We start from the raw sequence: 27,187 nt of genomic DNA on the forward strand, positions 1-27,187 counted from the left end.
GCAGCTAAATGTAAGAAAGTATCGTATTTTAAAATCGTATGTTGAGTTCCCTTCTAGCGAGTTTGTTATTCAAGTGGAGACAACTTACCTCTGTTTTGTAAGCATTCAGTTAAAGAAATGTTTACCCGTTATATCTGATCAGCCGTTAGAATGAATTCAGTCATTTTTTTATGTTTTTTACATGTTGTAGTAAAGTTCCAGTGATCTTTCATTCAATTTTATTGGTTGTACTTCCGGCGTATCTGTAATATACAAACAAACTAGGAATGAAGCGAGCACTGATCCTTGTGGTAAACTAAAACCTGCTTAAAACATTTGGTCATTGAGCATGCATCAGACGTGCTGTTGGTCTGCAGTAAATTGCATGGGAAAGTTTGTATATTCGGCCATCTCTCTTCACTGGATCGTTAGTTGCTGAGAGATCAAAAATCACAGCTGAGGTTATTTAATTTTTTTGGAAACCTTCTGCGATTTAGGTATGAGTGAGATAATCTGGTGCACATAGTTTCATTTCAGTTAAAAATTCTATTGCCTAATGTCTATTCGAGTGGGATCACGTTAAACAGTTCTAGGTTGAATCGGTTGTAGATAATTATATCTAGTAATATGTAGATTACAGAGAGAAGATCATTTATTGATATATAGTTTGTAGGGCTCTTGTCAGGCTTGCCAAACTTTAGTATGACCATTATTTTAGAGCGTTAAGTACTGTGAGATGTTTACAGTTTGTATGGTTTCCAAAATCGACTAATTTTTCCTATACACGCCACAATTTATCAGGTATTCAGAGTGAATATTGTCGAATTTTGGAGTTTTCCTTAGATTAACATTCTTAAGAGCTTCCGATAGGTCCTTATTGTAAAAATGGTGCTAATGTTCGATTTTTGTGTTCACTTTATTTTTAAGTTCTCGCTCCACATGAAGTATGTATGTTTTGTCTTTTGGTGCCCTGTATACAGATTGAACGAATTTAAAACGGAACATACAATTTAATATATGTCTGTTTGAACTAAATTTGAAATAGTGGACCAATATAAAACTTGGACAAAAATAAATCCATACCCAGTGATAGACATTGTATAAAATATCGTTCAACTATCTGTCTCCTTTAAAGGAAAGAGGAGCTTGCCTAATAGTCGGAGAGATAGAGCCGAAATTTTGAACTGATCAGTAATATGACATTTCTCTATTGGAATATATTCATTGTAACTGGGTTAAGACTTTGCCTTACAGGCGGACGCCGCTCGTGGTACAGGGGGTGGCTATACAGGGATGAAGTTGTCATTTTTTTTTCGGAAAAATTAACGATCGATAATATGGCTGAAAATTTGCCCAGAGTAGGATCTTGGTATAACTAGACGAAATCCCAAAGGGCGGACGCGAGAGTGGATACATAAGGGGTGGCGGACAGGGGTGAAATTGCAATTTTTTGGGAAAAAATTATTGGGAAAAAATTAACGATAAGTAATATGTCCGCCATTTTCATGGCTCATTATTTAGCCCCTAAAAACTCTAAATCCAAAAGGGCGGACAGCTGGGTTGGTACAGAGAGCCATAAACGGGGTCAAATGTACCACTTGCCTGCGCATTTTAGGTCTCGGTAACAATTTTCAAACTGATTTTATTATAATATTTTTATACCGATTGATTTGAAAATTTGTATGCTCACTTCTGTTACTATTCTGAAAAGCGTCAAGTAGAGTTTTCCTCAAAATTTTCCAAATAAATTTCCGTAAATGAAAATTTTCGTAATTTTTTTTTCGAGTTAAAATCTAATTTGTAGAATCCTTTCGATTTTCTGTCAGTTATACCATGATTTTTTCCAAAAATTTTCAAACGATTTTTCCGATAAGAAAAAAAATACTTTATTAGAAGTTAAGAATTAGAAAAACTTTAAAAATTTTTTCATTTTTCTCACTCTCATTGATAATATCACATTCATTATCTGCTTCATTTTCAATCACTACTTCTCGAACTGATTCTGGCATCTGAGGTCCACTAAACCATTTGAATTTATATGTTTCATCTTCAAACTCCCAACCATGTTCTTCAACAATCAATTCTGTTTGTACTTTTTTATGAGCATTTGTCCAAATATTTGAAATATAATAAGCTCGGAGTAGATGTTGGTGTAATTCATCTTGACATGGTGGTAAGCTTGAAGCATCGAAATTTTTTAGTTTTTTTTTTAAAGGCTCGTTCACATCATGCAACTTATACTGCCGGTTAAATAGTGAAAATCTGACATCGTTTACTTTTCTTTTTGGAATTGTTCTCGTCAGTCCTGTTCCATATAAGTGGCATATGAAAGTTTCTAAGGTTTCAAAAACTTCATTACAATCGAAGTCAGTTTCACCAAGTTGAATAAAAGCATCTTGATACTTATTACATTTAGCGCATGCGTCTAGAATTACTGATCTAAATGGAACGCGCATCATTATTATTTTAATATTTTAAAATAATAATGATGCAAAATTAATGTCCAAACAGAATTTGTAAAATTATAATTAACTAATGAAAAAAAAATTCAATCAATTTGAAAGTTAAAAAAAAATATTGAAAATATCTACAAAGTAAATTTCAAAACTTAAAAAATTGATAATTCCACTATTAAATTGATTTTTATTAATAATTATTTGTAAAATGTTAAAGAAATTCTACAAATTGAATTTTACCTATTGATAAATAGAAATAATATATTTTGTATTTGATTATTAATGTAATAATAAATCAAATTTTTCTTATATCTGAACAACCATTATTTATGCAATATAAATTTAAATACCTTTTTATTGTAATAAAAAATAAGTAAAATTTCTATTTGTTATACCAAAAATATTTAATAGTTAACATTATAAAATTACTTTAATTTAATAAAATATTAAATATCAAACATTTATTCAATTAAAAATTAATTCGTAAAATATTTATATTTAAGAAAAAAATGTGATTTGTAAAGTAAATATGACTTTAGTTTGAAAAAAAAAACATTATCATATCATTTTAAAACTACAAAATATTCTATAAAAGATTCAGACGATGACGTAGAGTTTTATCAAATGTTTTAGAAAAGTTTTTCTAATTTTTTTTTTCTTATTGGAAAAATCGTTTGAAAATTTTTGGAAAAAAATCATGGTATAACTTACAGAAAATCGAAAGGATTCTACAAATTAGATTTTACCTCAAAAAATTACGAAAATTTTCATTTACGGAAATTTTTTTGGAAAATTTTGAGGAAAACTCTACTTGACGCTTCTCAGAATAGTAACAGAAGTGAGCATACAAATTTTAAATCAATCGGTATAAAAATATCATAATACAATCAGTTTGAAAATTGTTACCGAGAACTAAAATGCGCAGGCAAGTGGTACATTTGACCCCGTTGTATGGCTCTCTGTACCAACCCAGCTGTCCGCCACCCCTTATGTATCCACTTTCGCGTCCGCCCTTTGGGATTTCGTCTAGTTATACCAAGATCTTACTCTGGGCAAATTTTCAGCCATATTATCGATCGTTAATTTTTCCGAAAAAAATGACAACTTCATCCCTGTATAGCCACCCCCTGTACCACGAGCGGCGTCCGCCTGTAAGGCAAAGTCTTAACCCAGTTACAATGAATATATTCCAATATAGAAATGTCATATTACTGATCAGTTCAAAATTTCGGCTCTATCTCTTGGACTATAACTAAGCGATAGGTGGTTTGACAGCATAATAACTGCTTGTGTAGTCTAGTTTTCACAGTGATTCTAGGCAACCTGTTTGGGTGGAGTTTTGACTTGTTCTTGAATGAGTTCAGAATCCAGCAGCCCTCTGAAGTATTGGTTTTTTATAATATAATTATTTGACAACCTTTTGTTGGCCAACCACCTAGAGCGGAGTTGAGCCGAAATACATTGATTTCGTATGTTCCGTTTTAAATTCGTTCAACCTGTATATACATATAAACTATCTAGAGACCTTGTACGTCCTTAGCTCAATATAATCTTTCTGTACTGTCTCCTGTTCTTAATCTGTTCTTTCTAGTTTCTAATTTGTTTCTCTTCCAGATCATCGCTATCATATTTGATCATCTTGTCCTAAACCTTCCTTTTCTCTGTTTTACATCAGTTTCTGCCATGCACTATTGCTTATCTGAGTTTCATTTTACATTCTGCTTAAATGTCCCAACCATTGTAGTCTTCGTGTTCTAACAACTTTACATATTTTAGGTCCTTTGAAAAGTTCGTACAGTTCGTTGTTTGTGCTTTTCTCCTATTGTCTTCTGGTAGTCGCCCACCAAATATTTTGCGCAGAATTTTCTATCCTCATCTTCCCAGCATATTTTGAGATGTTTTATTCATAACCCAACATAGGGGACAGTTGTTGATCTTAACACTGTTTTATATATTTTTTCCTTGGCTCTTCTAGAGACAAATTTAAATTTTAATATATTACTTAAAGAGTCTAGTATTTCTTACCCTGTATACTATATGTATACTGTTACTATATGTGACGTACGACATCTGGCCTTGAATATACAATAAAATAGGAAAAAGGATTTCTCCCAATTTATACCTACTTTATTTTGGGCTTCGTAATTTCATATTATTACTACTAATTAAATGTAATAAAATATGTCCAATAAAGTAAAATATATACAATATTTCCGTTTTATATCTGTATATTTTAGTAAAGCTTTAGAACTAAAAAAATATTATTTATCTCTTCCATTTTCTGTTTTCTCGATCTATTCAATTTATTTATTCTCATATGAACCATCAGCAATATATTTTTCGTTCGTCACGTTTAGGGACCTTTAATTTGTCAAACTCCCTTATTTAATAAGACTCACGTACCACTCTTCTCTAAATTATTTGTCTTGCAGAGAAAAAAAAATACTTTTCTCTATATTGACTCGTTTTTATTTTCTAGTTCATAGCTACGATTTATGAGAAACCCATTTTGGAGATTGAGTCTGCTAAAGTACTTTGAAGAAACTATAAGTGATTGGTGATGACAATGTAGTCCGGGCTCACTACAATCATCACCGACGCCATTTATCGTTGTCAACACTTACAGGATATTGATAGAAAGGATTGAGAAGACAAATTTAGCATGGCGTAAAATAATTTAATATAAAGAGTTTATAATAGAGAGTATTCTCCTAACATTCTAGACTATTTTTTTTTAATTTCTTTTCTGTCCTTTCTTTCCATTATCCCAGTATATTCTTTAAATATATCTGACCATAAACAACTTGTCCTATAATTTTTACATTTCGCTTCTTCCTCTTTCTTATATGTTGGTACTTTCTTTTCTTGAGTCTCTTAGTAGAACTATATATTGTCCATGCTTCCTTTATTATTTCTAGTAGCCGTTTTTCACGTACTTTTCTTAACTCTAGAAGGACCAAGGGTGGGTTAAAACGTATCCACAACATTACATTACATCCGATTTTCTAAATACCCTTAATCCTAAAAATTTCAAATAATTAGTGGTTGTCGGCGTACTATTGCTCCATTAGATGCCATAATTAAAATTTGTATAATTTTATTCATTTCCTCTTACTTTTACCTTACTCTTACCTTGCTCCATTATGGAACTGACAGTTATCTAGACTGCTGGTTAGTTTACGGCTGACAACGTCGTAAATACGAGTAAACAGTTACGTTGAAATTATATTTTGAAGTATTTGAACTGCATCTGCCTTGTTAGGTTTTCGTCTCGCGCTTCTATATTGTTTAGCGCAGTTTGAAGTATTTTATATATAGTGTATGTGTGATAAGATAACTTAACATGAGTAAATATTTAAGGCATAAAGAATTAGAAGTGGTAGCAAATCTCTCTGACGACAACATTGAAAATGCAACTGATGACAGTTCTAGTTTCGATACAATTGATGAAAACTGTGACACGCCACATCTACATAAATCAAAGTTAGAAAGAATTTACTTAGCACTCACCACGCCTCATGCGGTGAGCTGTACCAAACATTTTTCGTTAGCAACTAGGACTTTGACACGAAGGCAAAACAGAAATTATTTAAATTTATATAATATAATTATATCAATTTATTATATTTGAATTGAATTAAACGTGCCAAAAATAGAGGATACCGATATTTTGGCTTTATTTTCATTTTGATGGGAGCTAATAATGGCACATTTGTGGTCTAAAAAAGTCGGCAGATCGTCGTATATTGTCCCGATTAGTAGAAACAGACTCATGACAAAAATTTTAAGATTTGACGATAAAACCACCAGAACTGAGAGGAAGAGAAGTTTTGCACCCTTACGTAAAATGTTTGATTTACTGAACAATATATTTTTGAGATATTTTATACCTGGTATGAACGTCGTAATAGACGAAATGGTATCTTTATTTAGAAGCAGATGCCCGTTCAAAGTTTTCATGAAAGAAAACATGGTAAATATACTGTTTTTATACGAATACTTGAGAGAATAGAGAAAATACAGAGAGAGTGATGTTACTACAAGTAGAAGCCAACCTTATTAATATTAACATCATCCAAGTCTATGCTCCCACTGCAGACAAAGGAGAGGAAGAAGCAATTGAGTTCTATCAGAACATCAACAGTATCATACAGAAAATTCCTCGACAGGAAATTCTCATCATTATTAGCGATTTTAATGCCAAGATTGGAACTGGAGATATAAGCACAGTACATTGGAGCACATGCACTTGGAGTCAGAAACGGGAGAGGAGACCTCCTAGAAAAATTCGCAGAAGACTCAGAACTAGTTGTCACCAACACATTCTTCCAATTACCACCTTGCAAGCTGTACACGTGAAAATTTCCTCAAGACAGACTCGGGAGAATTATTAGGAATCAAATGGACTACATTTTAGTAAATAAAAGATTCCGAAACAGCTTTACATCTGTCAAGACTTATCCTGGAGCAGACTTGGAGACAGACCACGTTCCACTGGTGGGAGTATTTCGAGTCAAACTCAAAACAGTGCAGAAAAGGAAAGCACAATCATACGACCTACGTATGCTGAAAGACCTTGATACAAGGATGAGAGTCCAAGCCACATTAAACGAGCAAGTGTCTGCAATTAGAAACGAATCGAATGAAGAACAAACGATCAAACATATTACAGAAATAGTGTAAAGGATAAACACTTAAAGACAGATACATTAATAAAAAAAAATTATGGATGACAGATGAGATCCTGAAACTAATTTACGAGAGAAGAGAAGCCAAAAATGACCCAGACAAATATAAAGCCATAAATATATTAATAAGAACGAAAATCAGAGAAGCGAAAGAAAAAGAAACACGGGAAAGATGCGAAGAAATTGAGACTCTGCAGTCAAAATACGATAGACACAATGTACATAGGAAAGTTAAAGAACTCACAGGGGGACTAAGATGAAGGTAGAAAGGAAATATAACTGATTCTGACGGAACCATCATCTTGGACAAACGGAGTAAAATAAGAACGTGGAAAGAATATCTAGAAAAACTATTTGAAGACCAAACAGATAACACCTTTGAGCTAGAAGAAGAGGTAAATGATGGACCAATAATATTACAGCAGGAAGTTTACTCCGCAATAACACAGATAAAGGATGGCGGATGGCAAAGCGGCAGGCCCTGATAATATACAGGCAGAACTACTCAAACTAATGGACAACGAATCAATAGCAATAATCGCAAAGATATTCAACAACATATACAACTCTGGAGAAATACCAACAGAATGGCTAAAATCTGAGTTTATTGTACTTCCAAAAAAACCAGGAGCCAAAAAAGGGTAATATTACCGTACTATAAGCCTCATGAATCATCTGCTAAAATTGTTCCTAAAGATAATTCATAAGAGAATCTACAAGCTGTGTGAAAGTCAAATTGACCCCAACCAGTTCGGGTTCACAAATGCTGTTGGTACTAGAGAGGCTTTGTTCTCAGTACGAGTCTTATTCCAGAGATGCAGAGACGTAAACTGCGACGTATACGCATGTCTGGTTGATTACGAGAAAGCATTTGATCGAGTACAGCACGCCAAGATGATGCAAATACTAAAAGAAACAGGAATTAACAACCAAGATCTGAAAATAATTGGAAATCTTTACTGGAGGCAAGGCTGTATTTTGTCTCCTCTAATCTACAATCTGTACTCTGAAAGAATTTTTATCGAAGCTTTGCACTAAACTGAAAAAGGTATTCTACTAAATGGTTACCTGCTAAACAACATCAGATATTCAGATATTCAGACCTACAAGTTCTTATGAACAAAATCACGTATTGCTCAATATAAACGTTAAGAAGACAAAGCTTATGATAATTAATAAGCATAACAGAAGGTCAACTCTACGTCAACCAATCCCCTGTAGAAAGAGTGACGCACTACAACTACCTCGGCACCATAATAAACGAAGAATGGACCAACAACCAGGAGATTAGAGCACGCATCGGAAGAGCTAGATTCACCTTCAATCGGATTGGTGCCTTCTTGAAGAGTCACAACCTCTTTCTTGATACAAAAGTAAGAATGCTGCGATGCTACGTCTTCTCTGTCCTTTTTTATGGTATTGAATCGTGGACCTTGAACGAAGATATGTGCAGAAAATTGGAAGCATTTGAGATGTCGCTATATCGGAGAATGCTTAAGATCTCGTGGACTGATTGAGTCACAAATGAGGAGGTCCTCAGAAGAATGAATAAGAACCGAGAGGTACTGACCACCATCAAATCTCGAAAGTTACAGTTCTTCGGACATATTATGCGAAATGAATCCAGATATGCTCTCCTTCAAGCCATCCTGCAAAGAAAAATATTTGGAAAACGAGGTCCAGGAAGAAGAAGAACATCTTAGTTAAAGAACCTCAGAATCTGGTTCAATACAACATCTGTGCAGCTTTTTTGCGCTGCTGCAGATAAGATAAAGATTGTCATGAAGATCGCCAACATTCGTAACGTATAGGCACATCAAGAAGAAGAAGATACGAATACTTGCAGATTGTTCAAATAGTTAGGTTTTGTGTATTGAGGTTTATACAGAAAAATATGAAGGCAGCACGCCAGCATCTGGGGGTCCACAGGGAATAGTAAAAATATTTCTGTCTCCGATTCGAAACTCTGGACGTAACGTAACAACGGACAGATATTACACTTCTGTGGAGCTTGCAGAAGATCTCCACAAAGACTTTGGTCTGACTTTAGTTGTCACTCCCCCACAAAATGGCAGGCATATACTGGAAGCACTTAAGAAAACGAAAGGAAGGCAATTGTATTCAAATATGTTTGCATTTTCAGATCCAAAGTTTGGAAATCCACCAGTTACTCTTCTTTCTTATGTAGCACGTCAGAAGCCTACAAAGATACTTCTCTTTTTATCAACTCAGCATTCTAATGATTTTGTAAGCAGCGAATACAAAAATAAATCAGATATCAATCTGTTTTATAAGAAGACTAAAGGAGATGTTGATATTTTAGACCAGATGGCGAGAAAATATACGTCAAAGCGATCAACACGAAGATGACCACTCCCAGTTCTTTTCAATTTGTTCGATATTGCAGCCGTCAATACGTACTCTCTTTTTATTCTCAATTTTCCAAATTGGAATGAAAATAAGAGCAATCGTCGTTATTTGTTTCTGCAAGAATTAAGACTTGCCTTAACCCTACCAATTTATTGAAAGTCTGTGTGTTGTATTTCGTGGTTTCATCTTTTATCCTTTAGTCGGGCCTTGTGTCCTGCGAAGCTCCAATATAATTTGGCAGCATGTTCTCCTGCGTCTTTTACTTTGGTTTTTCTTCTAATCCATTTGTTTGTTTTTTTTGTCTATAAGTCTCACCCCGAGCATTGATCTTTCCATCGCTCTTTGTGCTTTTACTATTTTATCCATATTAGACTTGGTGAGTGTTCACGTCTGTGAACCAACGTGAGTATAGGGAGGAAACACTGATCGTAAATTCTGGTTTTCAAATATTGTTCTATTTTAGTGCTTTTCAAGATCCAACTCAGTTTTCCAAATCCTGCCCAAGCTAACCTTATTCTTCTGGTAATTTCGGCAGTTTGATTTTCTTCGTTAACTTTCATTATCTGTCCCAGGTAGATGTATTCGCTCACTGTTTCTAAATTTATGTCGTTCAACGTTATTTCTCTAATGTTCGGTGTATGTGTCATTATTTTTATTTTTTCCAAGTTCATCTTAAGACCTACTTTTTCCAAAACTTGAAATAGTTGCGTCATCATGGTCTGTAGTTCTTCGAAACTTGTAGCGAATATTATAATGTTAGCGTATCTCAAATGACTCAGTTTTCTTCCATTAACATTTATTCCTTTATCTACCCAGTTAATGTCTTTGAACGCGTCTTCCAGTCCAAGTGTGAATAACTTTGGTGAGATATCATCTCCCTGGCGAACTCCTCTTTTGATTGGTATAGCTTTGGTTTTAGCATCTATTTGTATTTTCATTGTAGCTTTCTTGTAAATATTATGTATGAGCATTCTGTATCGGGGGTCTATCCTGCAGTTGTTCATAGCTCTCTCTATTGTCCAAAATTCTATGGAGTCGAATGCCTTTTCATATTCAACGAAGCCAATGTATAAGTTCAAGTGATATTCATTGGCTTTCTCTATTAGCGTTCTGACTGTAAGAAGATGATCCGCAGTACTGTAACCCTTTCGGAATCCTGCTTGCTCTACCGGTTAATAGCTATCGAGTTTCGACGTTAACCTGTTAGTTATTACTTTCACAAACAGTTTGTACATTTGGGACAGCAGGGATATTGGCTTATAGTTCTTCAGATCTCCCCTGTCTCCCTTTTTGAAGAGAAGTATTGTCAAACTTTCATTCCAATCATCTGGGACTTCTCCTCTGTGAAGACATTCGTTGAAAAAATGTTTCAATTCTGCGAGAATAATTTCACTCCCCTCCTTCAACATTTCTACAAGTATTCCATCCATTGCTTGTTTTATTTCGAAGGATTCTATGTTAGGAAGTATTTCTGAGTTGACATTCGTTATCTTTCTCTTAAGATCTTCCTTAGTAGTGTTATCTGGGTTCTTGTTTGAGGAATATAAATCACGGTAAAATGTTTGAGTAACTTTTAGGATTTCGTTCTTTCAATGAGATTATTATAGGCTTTCCTAAGTTTGATCTTAGGCATTTCAGACCTCGGTTTTTTTCTATTATTTTTTCTACCTTGTTTTCATTATAGATCCTTAAATCTTCCTTTACTCACTTCTTTATTTGTTTATTCAATTCTTTGAAAACATTGGTATTTCGCTTTCCTTTGCTTAGAAATGTGCGTCTCTTTTCCATTAACCATTTTGTTCTGTCACTTATTCTGTTTTCTTTATGTTTCGTTTTCTTTGCAACAGTCAGTCCTGCTTTCAAGAGCTTTCGTTGCATTTCTTTATTAATTGTGTTCATGTCGGAGTATTCTTGTTGATAATGTTCAACAAATTCTTTTCTTAAGACTTCTCTGTACTCATCTTCCTTCTGTCGTATTTTAGTTTGATCTATCTGATTACAATAATTATGTGGCCTGTTTCTACTAGTTTTCGTCTGTTTAATAGGAATCCTTGCTCTTAAAAGGCGATGATCGCTGCAGTTGTGAATCGATTGAGCAGTTATATCTTCAAAAATGTCTTTGTTCCCACACAAGAAGTAATCGATCTCGTTTTTCGTCTTTTTATCGGGAGATATCCACGTCCATTTTCGGTTTGCTGGTTTCTTGGAATGTGTGTTCATGGCATATAAATTTTGTTGTTCTAAGAAGTTATATAATTTTTCTCCTCTTTCATTTGGTGTTCCATCCCTATTTTAGTTTCAGTATTTTCTTCTTTTTTACCTAATTTTGTGATGAAATCTCCCATAATGATGGTGTACTTTGTATCATTTTCTTCTAATGCTGTTATCAAATCTTCGTAGAACATTTCAACTACATCTTCCTGATGTGTTGTTGTGGGAGCATACACTTGTATAACCTTGATCTTAATTTTATTATCTAGGTCTATTATAATATAAGCTACTCTATCCGAAAAGCTTTTATATGTAGAAATGTATGGTGTCAGATACTTTTTGATAAGAAATCCTACCCCACCATATGTTTCGTCTATTTTCCCTATATAGTATAAGCGATTTCCAGAGTTTAGAGGCATGCATTGTTCGCCTCTTCTTTTCACTTCTGACAGTCCTACAATATCCCACCTTATCTTGGATTCACAATGGATAACATGGCAACGTACGACTCTACATGAAGTTGCTGGTCCTGAGACAAAGTGTCTGCGAGGACTTGATGATAGCAACTCTTGCTATCAAGCCTCAATAAATATTGTTTTTTCTTTGTAGTGCAATATAATCAATTTTTGAATTAATACCTATGCAATTTAATTTTTGAATAGCGCTTTTAGAATCACACAATCTTTGATGCCCCTATTTAGGCATATAGTTGCCCCCATATTAATGGCTACTATTTCTGCTGTATATATATTCATAATTGAAGGCAGCTTGGAGGAAAATGAGAAGTCTATGTCAGGGATATACACTCCATAACAAGTTTGTGTTTCCTGATCAATTTCGCATTTTGATGCATCAGTGTAAAGAAAAATATATTTTCTAGACAATTTCCTAGTTACTATTTTAAATATTGTATTTTGATTGATACCTGTTTAATTGATGTTTAATTAAATTACGGGGATTTGACCATATAAGGTATCATAATTTTGTATGAAGTCAGCTATCACATCTGTTTTGTGGACTATTTTTTATACGGTTTTAGATAATCTAATGCTTCTACTAAGTATGGGCGCTCTTTCTGTCTCCAGTAACCAAAGTTGTGATTACATGCCTGGTTTACTTCATGTGTTAACTCTGTAGTTTATAAACGTTTTACACGTTTTCTGTACATTTTTACTATTTTCGCGAATTTACCCCGATAAACACGTATGTTTGTTATCTATTAGATACGTAAATTTGAATAATCGATTTAACTCAAAATGTATTTAATAGAAAGAATCTTTAAAATAATTATCAACTATGAAAAAAAGTAAACGATAATTATCTTTAACAAAAAATCAATAAAACAATTTTCTTTTAAAATAAGCAGATGAGCAATAAAATGAAATTGAATATACTTGTTTTTCGTTTTAGTAAGGCTCAGTGAACGAAATGGGGATGAAGGAAAGGGACAATTAGAAGTCTACCGTCCAGACCAAGAAAAATGGGTGCCGGCATGTGTAGCTCATTGGGATGAAAGAACGTCTGCAAAAACCATATGCTCGCTGCTGGGATATTCGTAAGATTTTTTTTTAATATATTTTAATCATTTAAGAATTTACCTATATAAGTAAGATATACGAGTGCCTATATACAGGGTGGTCCCTAAGTAATTGTACAAAAAGAAACAATAGATTCTACACAATAAAATATTACAATTTAAGCCAAATTGCTTTAATAAAATGTTGATATTAAGAAGGATACATACAGGGTGTTAAAGTGCAAATTTAAAATTTCATTTTTCGCTCAACTTTCATGTTTGTAAACATTTATGTATAAAAATTTACAACTGGGTATTTTTAATTATGAGAAAATATAATTTGATGCACACTTTGATCTGGCTAATAGAGGGCACCACATATGCCACATACGTGGCATTTCCACTTAAACTTTTTTGCTCTTTAAGTTACCTCTTTTTGTGACAAAAAATATTAAAGATGCATTATTTTAACAAAAAAAAAAGGTATAGTTGTTAATAACTTCAAAACTCAACAGTTTTCGAGATAATCGCATTTTACAAATCAGCTGCATAATTTTGATTTTAGGCAATTACTCCAGGCAACGAAGGAAAAATAGACAAAAACATTAATACTTCTGAATTTTGGTATAAAATACCTTTAACTAAAGTTAATAGTTAGCGAAATGTTAAATGAATTAAATATTTCAGAAGGATAATTAATAATAGGATTTGACAAAATAACAGAATAATGGGATTTTACATCAAACATCTTACATTTTATGTTAAATTAAAGTCATAATCAAAACATTTTGTTTACAAACCAAATTAAGAAATAGTTAAAATACATAACATAACTTTTTGTCAAAGTAAGTGTTCGATATGTCCACCATTTTCTTTAATTCATTTGTCAATATATTCCATAAAAGATCGTCTCATATTAACTAGCATCATTGGTTCTAAAGAAACTGCTGCAGTATTTACTTCTTCCCATAGTTGGTTGCGAATGTTTATGGGATTCTTATAAACACGTTGATTTAATGCGCCCCATACACCAAAATCAAGCGGAATAAATTCTGGGCTACGTGGTGGATATAATATATAATGGATGAATATATTCTTTTGGCTGCATATCCAAATCTTATGGTAATTGTGGAACTATATCTTATTTGTCGCAGAGGTTAAATAATGTATTAAACTGTGATGTATCTCGTTTATTGGTTACTTATATACACACGGAATAACATATCGATGACGTTACTTATTTATATGATTACGTTACAGCTTACTATACTAAATTACGAGTAACTATATTGCATCTTGAACAAATGGACTATTATGATTTACTAACGAACTAATATTATGCTGAACTAATTTGCCTGTGTATTGTAATTACTGTGTAATGAAGAATAAGTATTCTTTTGGGATTTTTTATGAATTAAATAATTATATCAATATCTCACCACATTGACAAGGAATATGACTACCACGACCAATTCGACGTTCAGAAAAGTTGTATTTAAGTATGTTCTCACTGCCTTCTCTCTAGAATGTGGAGGTATACCATCCATAATGATACCAACCACATATTTTAGGTTTTCAGCATTTTACAATCGAGAAAAAGTAATACAACGCCCGTATAGAAACTTAAGAAGCGATAGAAAAGGGAAATTGTAAATATAATGACGGCCAACGTCTGAATTTAGCACCTAAAGAAGAAGATGAAGAATCTTTTCTCCAATACGACATTTAGCAGCCATAATAAAGCATTTTGTGATGTGACATTATCATCTTTGAGTTGTTTTAATAAGAATAAACTATGAATTATGCTTATCTACAGATATTCAGTGCTTTACCGCACAAATATTATTATACAGCTGACTTATAAAATGCGATTATCTCGAAAACGGTTGAATTTTGAGGTTACTAACAAGTATAGCTTTTCTTTGTAAAAATAATGTATCTTTAATATTTTTTAACACAAATAGAGCTAACTTAAAGAGCAAAAAAGTTAAGCGCAAATTTATGTCACACATGTGACATATGCGGCGCCCTCTATCAGTTAGATTAAAGTGTGTATAAAATTATAATTTATCCTACTCAAAAGCACCCAATTGTAAATTTGTGTCTAAAAATATTCACAAACGTAAAAGTTATAGCGAAAAATAAAATTTTAAATTTTCACTTTAACACCCTGTATATTTCTTAATATTAACATTTTATTCGGTTATCGAATCTACGGTTTCTATTTGTACAATTACTGAAGGACCACCCTGTATAAAAGCCAAATAATTTTCAGTGCTTTTTATCGTACATTTTTTTAAATTTCACAGTATGCTCTGCTACTTATTAAGATGTGACGTATTGCCAAATCGCATCAGTTTATTTTTTGCTCATATATCTTGTTCTATATAATATAAAACAGTTTATATTTCTATAGTTTTGTCAAAGACTTTGTCATCATCCTGTAGCGCTACAACTGTGCGGGTCTTGGCCGACTGTACAATTTTTTTCGATTTGGCTCGGCCTTTCGTTAATTTGAAGTCAAAATGAGATTCCTTTTAGGTTATCTGATTGGATGTTGCCTATCTATCGCATTCTGGGACGCTCAAGAATAGTTTTAGCCCTAATAGTCCAAAGACTAGTCTAAACTAGTTTCAAGTTGTTCGTTCGAAAGTCTATATCCATACCCTGCCCACCTTAGTCGTTGGGATTTAGGCTTCTGGACAATATCATTATCATTATAAAGTTATTTTATTTGCTTTGGACATTTTCCATATTTCGCATTTATATAATATTACAGGTATATGGATTTTAAAAGGCGCTTAGTTGTGTTGTGTTGTAGTAAGTGAAACTGTGGCGGCTACTATTCTGTCTAAGGCTATGGCTCCACGAGCGACAGATTGTCGCTAGCAGTAGCAGTAAAATGTAGCTTGATAAATGAAAACAACAGCAGTGATACTGAGTGGCTCCACGCGCTGTAGATTGTCGCTTCGTTTCGAGACCGAGACGCGTCGTCAAGGTCGTGTCGCGTTCGAATAGATCCGGACCTATTTTTTAGCACTAATTTGTAGCGCGTTTGTGGCTCCACTAGCAGTAATTTGTCGCTTGTAGCGGTAATTGCCATTTAATCGGATATTTTTGTTCTTGTTTGTTTATTTCTCTGTGTTTGTTAAGTTGTTTCTTTGTCTTTATAAATTACTTTAAAGTTTTTTCATACAATTTTGTGTCCCAAATCGTAACAAAAAATTATAAGTTCTAAGAAAGAAATAAATCCAATATTTTCTTTATCGGTATTCCAGATAACAAAAATCAATGGATGGTTTTTTTTTCAATTCCAATTAACCGTATCAAACTGTACTTTATAATAGATGCCATTATTAAACAAGAAAAAGTTGAATAGAGAGAATAAACAGTTTTTATTGATTTCCCGAAAATCTATTTTTTGGATTTCCTTCTTCGAACTGGTGATTCATTTCTATATAAGTGGTTGTCTAATCATATCATATAAATAAAATTTTAATAATTATTGTTTATAGTAAAATTTTATTATTCTTTAGTACTAATGTTTCGTTTTCGATAGCTTGGCGTGATTCATAAATAAAAGAATGCAACAAAGCAGATTTTATGTCGCATCAGAATTTTTTAAATTATTGTAACATAAAAAAGCAAGTTAGATATTGGAAAAGGAAGATTCATTTGTCGTCGATCTACTTGATAATTCAGTAGCTAAAAACAGAATACGCAGAGGTAAGAAGTGGTGGCGGCCCCTTTTTATTCTAATGAAAGTTAAATAGTTAAATATTTTGTTTTTTTTTTATTTTTAGGTAGATACATGTATAGGATTATAAAATATGTAATTTGAAATCTTACTTTAAGGTTGGTAATTGCTAATTTTTCTTCTGGGCCTAGGCTATCACGCATTGATGTATCCTGTTTTCGTATGACATCTTCTATTTCACATAATAAAAAATTAAAAGAAGAGACTGACATCCTGTAATATTCAAAAAACTTGTCATTGTTTTAATTTGTTGTGTAAAAGAAAAAATTTCCCCTCTGTCTGTCTAGGCACTAGAACAGGGTGGATCCACCATTTCCGTTGTTTTTTAACCCTACGTCGACGGCACAATGCCAATATTAAAGCAACTGTTTGTTGAAATGTTAGATTATCCATACTATATTATTGTATTATCGGTGTGAATTTATTTTACTTATTTATTTATTTATTTTATCTGCTATATACACAGACATTATATAAACGGACAAGATACTACTGATTGTAGCTGCTTCATATTAACACTCATGGAGCCACTACAAGACCAAAACGCGGCGATATGCGCGCTGTAAACTGTCGCTCGTGGAGCCATGATTTTACTGCTTTACTGCCACCGTAATTTTACTGCTACTGTTATCGACAATGTGTCGCTCGTGGAGCCATAGCCTAAGTAGCACTGATAACAGTAACAAGTCACGCCTTACACATACACCACTGGCGGCAAAACGACCCCTTCGATTTGCTGTACTTAGTTTTCTATGACGAAATTCACCTTATGTAGTGATAAACACTATAAATTGTGTATATTAAACGTAACCATCGTAAACAAATTAGAATATCACCTACTATATTTACCTCTTTCAGAAAGAAAAAATCTAAACAAATCTTATACAGATATTTGAAGGTTCGAAAACATATATGAGGGGTAGCTGATGAAAAATCCATAAAGACGTACAGCTGATTTTGCTTTATTTTCTTTTTAAACAATCTTAAAAAGTGAAAAAAATATTTTTTGACTATAAAACGTTTGTCATACATTTTATAAAAAATGGTACAAATCAAATAAAAGTTGTAGATCATAAAAAGTTCTTTAATTTTAAGAGTTTTTAGATTGAAACACATAAACAATTAACAGAGATAATTGCAAAAACCCCTTATTTTTATAGATATTTATAAATGTTAATAAATCTGTTTTGTGCATAATGATATGTAATTTAAATATACAAAATTGCGGCATTTAACAAGTTATTAAAGTGTGCTAAATTTCATACGGATTGACCAAATACTTTATAAGTTATTTAATTTGTTTTTGGCAGAGGACCATTATTTAATCAACTATACTTGCATAAACAGTCACGGTAAAGGTATTCTGTAAATTTCATCCATTTTGTAACGCTTAATTTGTAAGGTATATTAAAAAATCTTCAGCATTTTGGTAAATTTGTTATTAAAAACAGTTTGGAAAAGGGCTGATTTTGAGCTCATAAACATTTATAACAACTTTGACATTTTTGTGTCACCGGTTGTAAGTAGCCTCAATAAAAAGCTGGTGAAAAACACATTATAATAAACACAGAACCTTCTATGACCAGTAACAAGATACAATCCGAGATATTGCAGCGGGCAGTTCTCTCCTCCACTTTTCCGTGGCGGAATTTTACGATTACCGTCACTTTAAAAAATTCATAACTTTTTACTTCTTTACTGTGTATGCCATCTATAAATATCATCATCAAATTTAGATCTTCATTTACAAACTGTTCTATTTTCAGCTCTTAATGTTAACAAAAAATGCTATCTTGTTTCCTATTGGTCTTAGAAGGTTCTGTTTGTTTTTTAACCAGTTCTTGATTGAGCCTACTTACAAGCGTGTTGCATAAAAAACGTCAAAGTTATTCTAAATGTTTTTCAGCTAAAAAGTCAGCCCTTTTTCAAACTTTTTTTAATAACAAATTTAATAAAATGTTGAGGTTTGCTTTAATATGCCTTAAAAGTGAAGCCTTGAGGAATCGATTGCGATTTAAAAAATACCTCCAGAGTGACTGTTTGGGCAAGTACAGTTGTTTAAATAATCGCTCTCTAGAATAAACAAATTGAATAACTCATAAATTATTTGGTCGATCTGTTTGAAATTTAGCACACTTTAATAACTCACTAACTCCCAAAATTTTAACTAGTTATACTATTACATATCCTTATGCAAAAAACAAAATTATTAACATTTAGAAATTACTGCAAAAATAAGGGTTTTTTTAAATTAGCTTGATCAATTCTTTATATATCTTAATTTAAAAACTCTAAAAATTAAAAAACTTTTTTGAATCTACAACTTTTATTTCAATCACTTTTCTTTAGAATGTATAAGAAAAATTTTATAGGCAAAAAATATTTTTTTCAATTTTAAGGTTATTAAAAAAAACAAAGCAAAATCAGCTGTATGTCTTCACGGATTTTTCATCAGCTAACTATCATATACCTTTCAAATCCTTAAAATATCTTTATACGATTTTTATGTAAAATCAGTGATTTGTATCAAAAATTTATATTTTAATATAAATACAGATTGAACGAATTTAAAACGGAACATACAATTTAATATATGTCTGTTTGAACTGTATTTGAAATAGTGGACCAATATAAAACTTGGACAAAAATAAATCCATACCCGGTGATAGACATTGTATAAAATATCGTTCAACTATCTGTCTCCTTTAAAGGAAAGAGGAACTTGCCTAATAGTCGGAGAGATAGAGCCGAAATTTTGAACTGATCAGTAATATGACATTTCTCTATTGGAATATATTCATTGTAACTGGGTTAAGACTTTGCCTTACAGGCGGACGCCCCTCATGGTACAGGGGGTGGCTATACAGTGATGAAGTTGTAATTTTTTTCGGAAAAATTAACGATCGATAATATGGCTGAAAATTTGCCCAGAGTAAGATCTTGGTATAACTAGACGAAATCCCAAAGGGCGGGCGCGAGAATGGATACATAAGGGGTGGCGGACAGGGGTGAAATTGCAATTTTTTGGGGAAAAATTAACGATAAGTAATATGTCCGCCATTTTCATGGCTCATTATTTAGCCCCTAAAAACTCTAAATCCAAAAGAGCGGACAGCTGGGTTGATACAGAGAGCCATAAAACGGGGTCAAATGTACCACCTGCCTGCGCATTTTAGGTCTCGGTAACAATTTTCAAACTGATTTTATTATGATATTTTTATACCGATTGATTTGAAAATTTGTATGCTCACTTCTGTTACTATTCTGAAAAGCGTCAAGTAGAGTTTTCCTCAAAATTTTCCAAAAAAATTTCCGTAAATAAAAATTTTCGTAATTTTTTGAGGTAAAATCTAATTTGTAGAATCCTTTCGATTTTCTGTCAGTTATACCATGATTTTTTTCCAAAAATTTTCAAACGATTTTTCCGATACGAAAGAAAATTTAGAAAAACTTTTCTAAAACATTTGATAAAACTCTACGTCATCGTCTGAATCTTTTATAGAATATTTTGTAGTTTTAAAATGATATTATGATAATGTTTTTTTTTCAAACTAAAGTCATATTTACTTTACAAATCACATTTTTTTCTTAAATATAAATATTTTACGAATTAATTTTTAATTGAATAAATGTTTGATATTTGATATTTTATTAAATTAAAGTAATTTTATAATGATAACTATTAAATATTTTTGGTATAACAAATAGTAATTTTACTTATTTTTTATTACAATAAAAAGGTTTTTAAATTTATATTGCATAAATAATGGTTGTTCAGATACCTCAGATGTCAGAATCAGTTCGAGAAGTAGTGATTGAAAATGAAGCAGATAATGAATGTGATATTATTGAAAGTGAAAGTGACAAAGATGATGAATGTGATGACATCAATGAGAGTAAGAAAAATGACGAAATTTTTAAAGTTTTTCTAAATTTTCGTCATTTTTCTTACTCTCATTAATGTCATCACATTCATCATCTTTGTCACTTTCACTTTCAATAATATCACATTCATTATCTGTTTCATTTTCAATCACTACTTCTCGAACTGATTCTGGCATCTGAGGTATCTGAACAACCATTATTTATGCAATATAAATTTAAAAACCCTTTTATTGTTATAAAAAATAAGTAAAATTACTATTTGTTATACCAAAAATATTTAATAGTTATCATTATAAAATTACTTTTTTTTTTTTTTTTTTTTTTTGTACCGCATCAACCCCTAGGGTTATTAGCGGGTGGTATATCTTTATTTTAGAAAAGTTACATTTAGTATATTATTAAAATTTACATAACAGTTTTGTAAAATACAAACATTTTATGTTATGTTACAGTTTGTTATACAGTTTACAATTTTTGATAAAATTTATTGTATTGTTGATGTCTTCTTTTAGAGTTTCTTTCAAATTGTGTTTTAGTTTTGCTGTCGATCTTGCTGTTGAGTACACTGGACAGTCTATCATTATATGTTGCACTGAAAATGGTATTTGACAGATGTGGCAAATCGGCTGAGGGTCCTTTGAGATGATGTATCCATGTGTAAATTTTGTATGACCTAGCCGCAGTCTGTTAATAACTACTTGGTCATGTCTTTTAGCTGGGAGCGGTAGTAAAGCAGAAGTAACATCTGGTTTGATACTTTTTAATTTTGCTTCTGTTTGGTTCCATTTTACTTGCCAGATTTTGTTCATGTAAGTTTTTATTAATGTTTTTTGGTCTGAAATTGGTATGTTTTGCATAATAGGAATTGTCATGTTATTGATAGTTTCTGTTGCTGCTTTATCAGCTGCTTCATTACCCTTTATCCCAACATGGGATGGTACCCATAAAAATGTTATGTTTTTACCACATGTTTGGGCATTGTATAGCATGTCTTTTATTAATGCTAAATTGGCATGAGTAGGATACATCTGCTTGACACCATTTAAGGCACTTAGAGAATCTGATATAATAAGAAAGTTTGTATCAATGCTGGTACATTGGTTCAGTGCGTTGGAGATTGCCTGCAGTTCTCCAGTATATATGCTACACTCCTTGGCTAGACGGGTGACAGAGGTGTTGTCTTCAAAAATAGCTGCAGCAGCTACACCATTACTGCTTTTAGAGGCATCAGTAAAAATTAGTTTGAAATCAGGGTATCTGGAGATGGTAGACCGGAATTGTTGTTGTATTTCAGAAGGATTGTGTGAATGTTTGGGATAGTTAAGTAAGGTAAAATCTACTTTTGGTATTTGAACTTTCCAGGGAGGAGACTGGCATCTGTTTGTAGAAGTGACTCTCAATTGATGTATATCGAATTCAAATCGATTTATTCGTTCATTGAAAGGTAAGTTTCTAGGGCAATAATTTGAGTACAGATTTGGAGGGTTGCTCCTTATTAGGCTTGTTATAAACGGGTTTTCCTTTGCACTGAGATATTTAGTAGCACAACACATTGAAAAATATTGTCTTCTGAGAGTTAATGGCGGTTCTCCTGCTAGGACTTGAAGGCTGCTAATTGGCGTGGTTCTGAAAGCTCCGAAAACTATGCGTAATGCTGTGGATTGGATGATGTCCAGTTTGTTCATTTGACTTTTAGTAGCAGTTTCGTAGCATATACATCCATAATCTAGTTTGCTTCTAATTAGAGCTTGATATAATCGCAGAAGAATAGTTGTGTCTGCGCCCCATTTGTGATTGGAAAGAACTTTTAGAAGATTTATTCTCTGTTGGCATGATTTAATTAGTTCATTTATGTGCGATGTCCATTTTAGTTGAGAGTCGAATGTCATTCCCAAAAATTTGATTTCGTTGATTGTTATAAGAGTATTTCCGTTAAGTTTTAAATTTAAGTGGTGTTGTGTTTTCCTTTTGTCAAATATTATTACTTTAGTTTTTTCGGTTGAAAATCTCAAGCCTATATCTAAAGACCACCCTTCTAATTTATTTAGTGTATTTTGTAATATTGATGCAGCTGATTTTAGGTTTTTACTTCTCATATATATTACAAGATCATCGGCGTAAAGGTTTGCTTTTACTGGAAGCATAAAATGGTTAGATACGTTGTTGATTGCTATTAAGAATAGCAGGGGGCTTAATACAGATCCTTGAGGGATACCATTTTCCAGTGATTTCTTAGTTGACATGACACCGTTTGTTTTAACTTTTATACTTCTGTTCTCCAGGAAGTTTTTGGCGAAGGCTAAGAATTTACCATCTATTTTCCAACTCTTCATTGTTTTTAAGATGTGATATGTCCACGTGGTGTCAAATGCTTTTGTGATGTCAAAGAAAATTGCTATTAATTTTTGTTTATGTATAAAAGCTTCGTGTATTTCAGATTCTAATGCTATAATGTTATCTATTGTAGACCGTTCTGATCGATACCCACTTTGGATGGATGTAAGGAGATTTTTCTTTTCTAAGTACCATTTTAATCTTTTGCTTAGAATCTTTTCCATTATTTTGCAGATGCTACAGGTAAGAGATATTGGTCGATACGAAGAAGATAAGTTTTTTGGTTTATTGTCTTTTAAAAATGGTATTATAATTGCTTCGCGCCAGAGAGATGGGAATTTATGGGTCGAATAAATTTTGTTGAAGATCTCTACTAAAGTAACTTTCGCGCTTATAGGTAGTTTTTCTATGAAAATTGGTGGTATGTCATCAGGTCCAGGTGAGGTATTTTTGAGGTTATTAAGACTTTCATTTAATTCATCAAGTGTTATGGAAGTGTTTAGTGGATCAGCAGTATCTTCTATATTAATTTTTGATGCTTCTGTTCTTTCTTTGTGTTCTAAGAAATTTGGGTGGTACTGCTGATTGCTTGAATACAACTGATAGTGTTCTACTAAAATTTCTGAGATTTCGTGTTTGTCTGAAGTTGTTAGATCATTTGTAGTGATTGTGTCAATATGGTTAAATGTTTTTGAACCTTTTATTTTCCTTATTTTTTGCCATATATCCCTTATGGGCGTAGACGAGTCAATTGACGACACGTAATTGGTCCAGCTCTCTTTTTTTGCTTGTTTTATTAAAAATCTAGATCTGGCTCTTAAAGATCTAAAATTGTTTAAGTTATTAGGTGTGTTAAACTTTTTGTATATATTAAAAGCATGTTTTGTTTGCTTTAAAGCGGATGCGATTTCAGTGTTCCACCAAGGAAGAGGAGCTTTTGTGATATTTTTGGTTTTTCCTATAGAATCTCTGGCTGCGTCTAAAATTATACCATTGAAAGATGATAGAGTAGTGTCTATATTATCTGATATAACGAGATTTGGTATACGTATGCTTACTAAGTTCGAGTATTTTTCCCAATCAGCTGACTTTAATTTCCAAGTTTCATATGGTGTTGTACAGGTTTTTTCATCTTTGTCATGAGTAATTATTATCGGAAAATGATCACTGTCGTATAGGTGGTCCAATGTATTCCACTGTAAAAATGGAGCTAAAGTTGAATCACTGATAGATAAGTCTATGGAGGAAAAAGTGCCATTATGTGCATTGAATCTAGTAGGTGCTCCTGTGTTTAATAAAACTAGTTTTATGTTATTAATTGCTTCTAATAATATTCGTCCATTTTTATCTGTTCTTTGTGATCCCCATGCGATGTTGTGACAGTTTGTGTCACCCAAAATTAATTTTGGAGATGGAATTTGTTTAATTACATTTTGAAGTTCTAATAGAGTAGTTTCGTCAGGATGTGGTAAATATACGTTGCATATGTTGATTTTAAAATGATGTATTACCGAAACTGCTACTGCTTCCAGATTTGTATTTAACGGAATTTCTTGGGATTGGATGGTCGAATGTACAAAAATTCCGACTCCACCACTGGATATTTGCTGTACTGCTCGATTTTTTGTATAGGGCATATAATTTTTTAGTTTTGCTTGATTGTTGGAAAGACGAGTTTCTTGAAGACATATTATTAGTGGTGACAGTTCATTGATTAGCATTTTAATGTTTTCAATGTGGCTATAATAGCCATTCAAGTTCCATTGAAGAATGAATATAATTGGACTATTGAGATAAATCGTAGTCGCTTTCTTCAGTGAGGGAAGATTCATTTGTTGGATTTATTTTCTTTATAATTCTTGTGATAATATTTTTCATGCGTCTATCATTTAATTTTGAGTGAACCATTTTTAATAAGGTGTATAAGCCGTCAAAATCTTCTGTATAGTTTTTAGCTGTGACTTCAGGAAATTTTGATCCTATTGCGTTTATCACGAAGTCGCATAATTCAGAGAAATTTAGCGTATATGAAGGAGATGCTGTCATTAAAATGTTTTCAATTGGTTTTAATGTGGCTTCGACATCTAAAGCCTTTTTCTTTTTTTTGTGTGCGGATTTTTTTGGAGTTATGAAAGTTTCGTTTAGGTTTTTAGTTTCTGAGATTTCAGGAGAGGTTGAAATTTGCCTTTTTGCTTGATTGGTTGTTTTACTATTATTGCTGTTAGCTTTAGTTGAAGGTATGCTGTGTACTATAAGCGAATCATTTGTCGTTGGAATATCTGCAGAAATAGGGTTGAAACAGTTAGTTGTATCATCTGAAATATTTGTTGCTGAATTATTCTGATTTATTTCCATGAGTTCGAGTTCTGAGGTATAAGGATCTTTAAGTGTTTCTGTACCAGTTGATGTTGATGTGCAGTTTTCTTCTTTGTGGCCAGTAGTATTACATCTAGAGCAATTTAAACCATCTAGGGATAGGAAGATTCTGTAAGGAGTGTTGTCATAGGTTATTAAGATTGTATTTGGAATTGGTTTGGTGATTATCGGAGAGACAAATATTTGCCGCCTAAAGCTTAAGACATGACTATACTCAGACTCGGGCATGCCAACTTTTAAAAACGTTAATTTGGATACTGCAGTTATTTCTAGTTGTTTCAGTTCTTCTTCTAAAATACTGTTCGGAATGCTGGGGCAGATGTTTGATATTACTAGTCTCCTTGCTGGCGTAATAAGTCTTCGAATTTCTATCTCATTGCCTTGGATGAGTACTGTTTTATGGTTGTTTAGTAAGGTATCTACTATGCTAGTATTGTTCAAGTAAATACCAACTCTGTTGTTAGCTATTCGTGATGCAAAGATAACATTTTTTGGTGTGAGTAGAGACCCTATGGCTACTATGTATTCATGTATTTTAATACCTTGGATAGCTGACAGAATAATGGCTTGTTCTTTTGAAGGAAAATTGAAGTTGCTTACTGCATTGGAGTATGTCGATGTTGATGATGTAGTAGGTATACTAATATTTTCAGAATTATCCATTTTTAATTTTTGTTTTCTTCATTTGATAAAATTTTTCTAGAGCCGGTCTTGTATCGGCTAATTAGTTCGACTTGTGGAAGTTGCCAAAAAACCAGAGACTGGATTAATTGATGTGTTGTATTGAATTATGGGTTATGTATAATATTTAATAATATTGAATTTGTATTAAATTGGTAATGTACTCACAGTTTATTGTTTGTGTGAAGAAACTTTGTTGTTTAAATACTCTATTTAGCTAACAATATTTTAAACGCAGGGTTGGAATCTCGAATTAAACTTTAAAATGTGGAGAAACTTTAAAATGTGTAACCACACTTTCTAAAATTACTTTAATTTAATAAAATATCAAATATCAAACATTTATTCAATTAAAAATTAATTCGTAAAATATTTATATTTAAGAAAAAAATGTGATTTGTAAAGTAAATATGACTTTAGTTTGAAAAAAAAAACATTATCATAATATCATTTTAAAACTACAAAATATTCTATAAAAGATTCAGACGATGACGTAGAGTTTTATCAAATGTTTTAGAAAAGTTTTTCTAAATTTTTTTTTCTTATCGGAAAAATCGTTTGAAAATTTTTGGAAAAAAATCATGGTATAACTTACAGAAAATCGAAAGGATTCTACAAATTAGATTTTACCTCAAAAAATTACGAAAATTTTCATTTACGGAAATGTTTTTGGAAAATTTTGAGGAAAACTCTACTTGACGCTTCTTAGAATAGTAACAGAAGTGAGCATACAAATTTTCAAATCAATCAGTATAAAAATATCATAATAAAATCAGTTTGAAAATTGTTACCGAGACCTAAAATGCGCAGGCAAGTGCTACATTTGACCCCGTTTTATGGCTCCCTGTACCAACCCAGCTGTCCGCCCTTTTGGATTTAGAGTTTTAAGAGGCTAAATAATGAGCCATGAAAATGGCGGACATATTACTTATCG

The 27,187-nt window shown here is 32.4% G+C and overlaps 1 protein-coding gene across 1 annotated transcript in view; it reads left to right on the top strand.

Moving 5' to 3' along the window:
• Positions 1-27,187, top strand: part of Corin (corin serine peptidase) — a 211,602-nt gene that overhangs the window by 155,424 nt on the left and 28,991 nt on the right. The window contains exon 9 of the mRNA XM_072545549.1: positions 13,115-13,259. Coding sequence (XP_072401650.1) covers positions 13,115-13,259 — 145 coding nt within the window. The remainder of the gene's footprint in view (positions 1-13,114; positions 13,260-27,187) is intronic.

This window comes from Diabrotica undecimpunctata, chromosome 10 (assembly GCF_040954645.1).
Source record: "Diabrotica undecimpunctata isolate CICGRU chromosome 10, icDiaUnde3, whole genome shotgun sequence".
Lineage (NCBI taxonomy): Eukaryota > Metazoa > Arthropoda > Insecta > Coleoptera > Chrysomelidae > Diabrotica > Diabrotica undecimpunctata.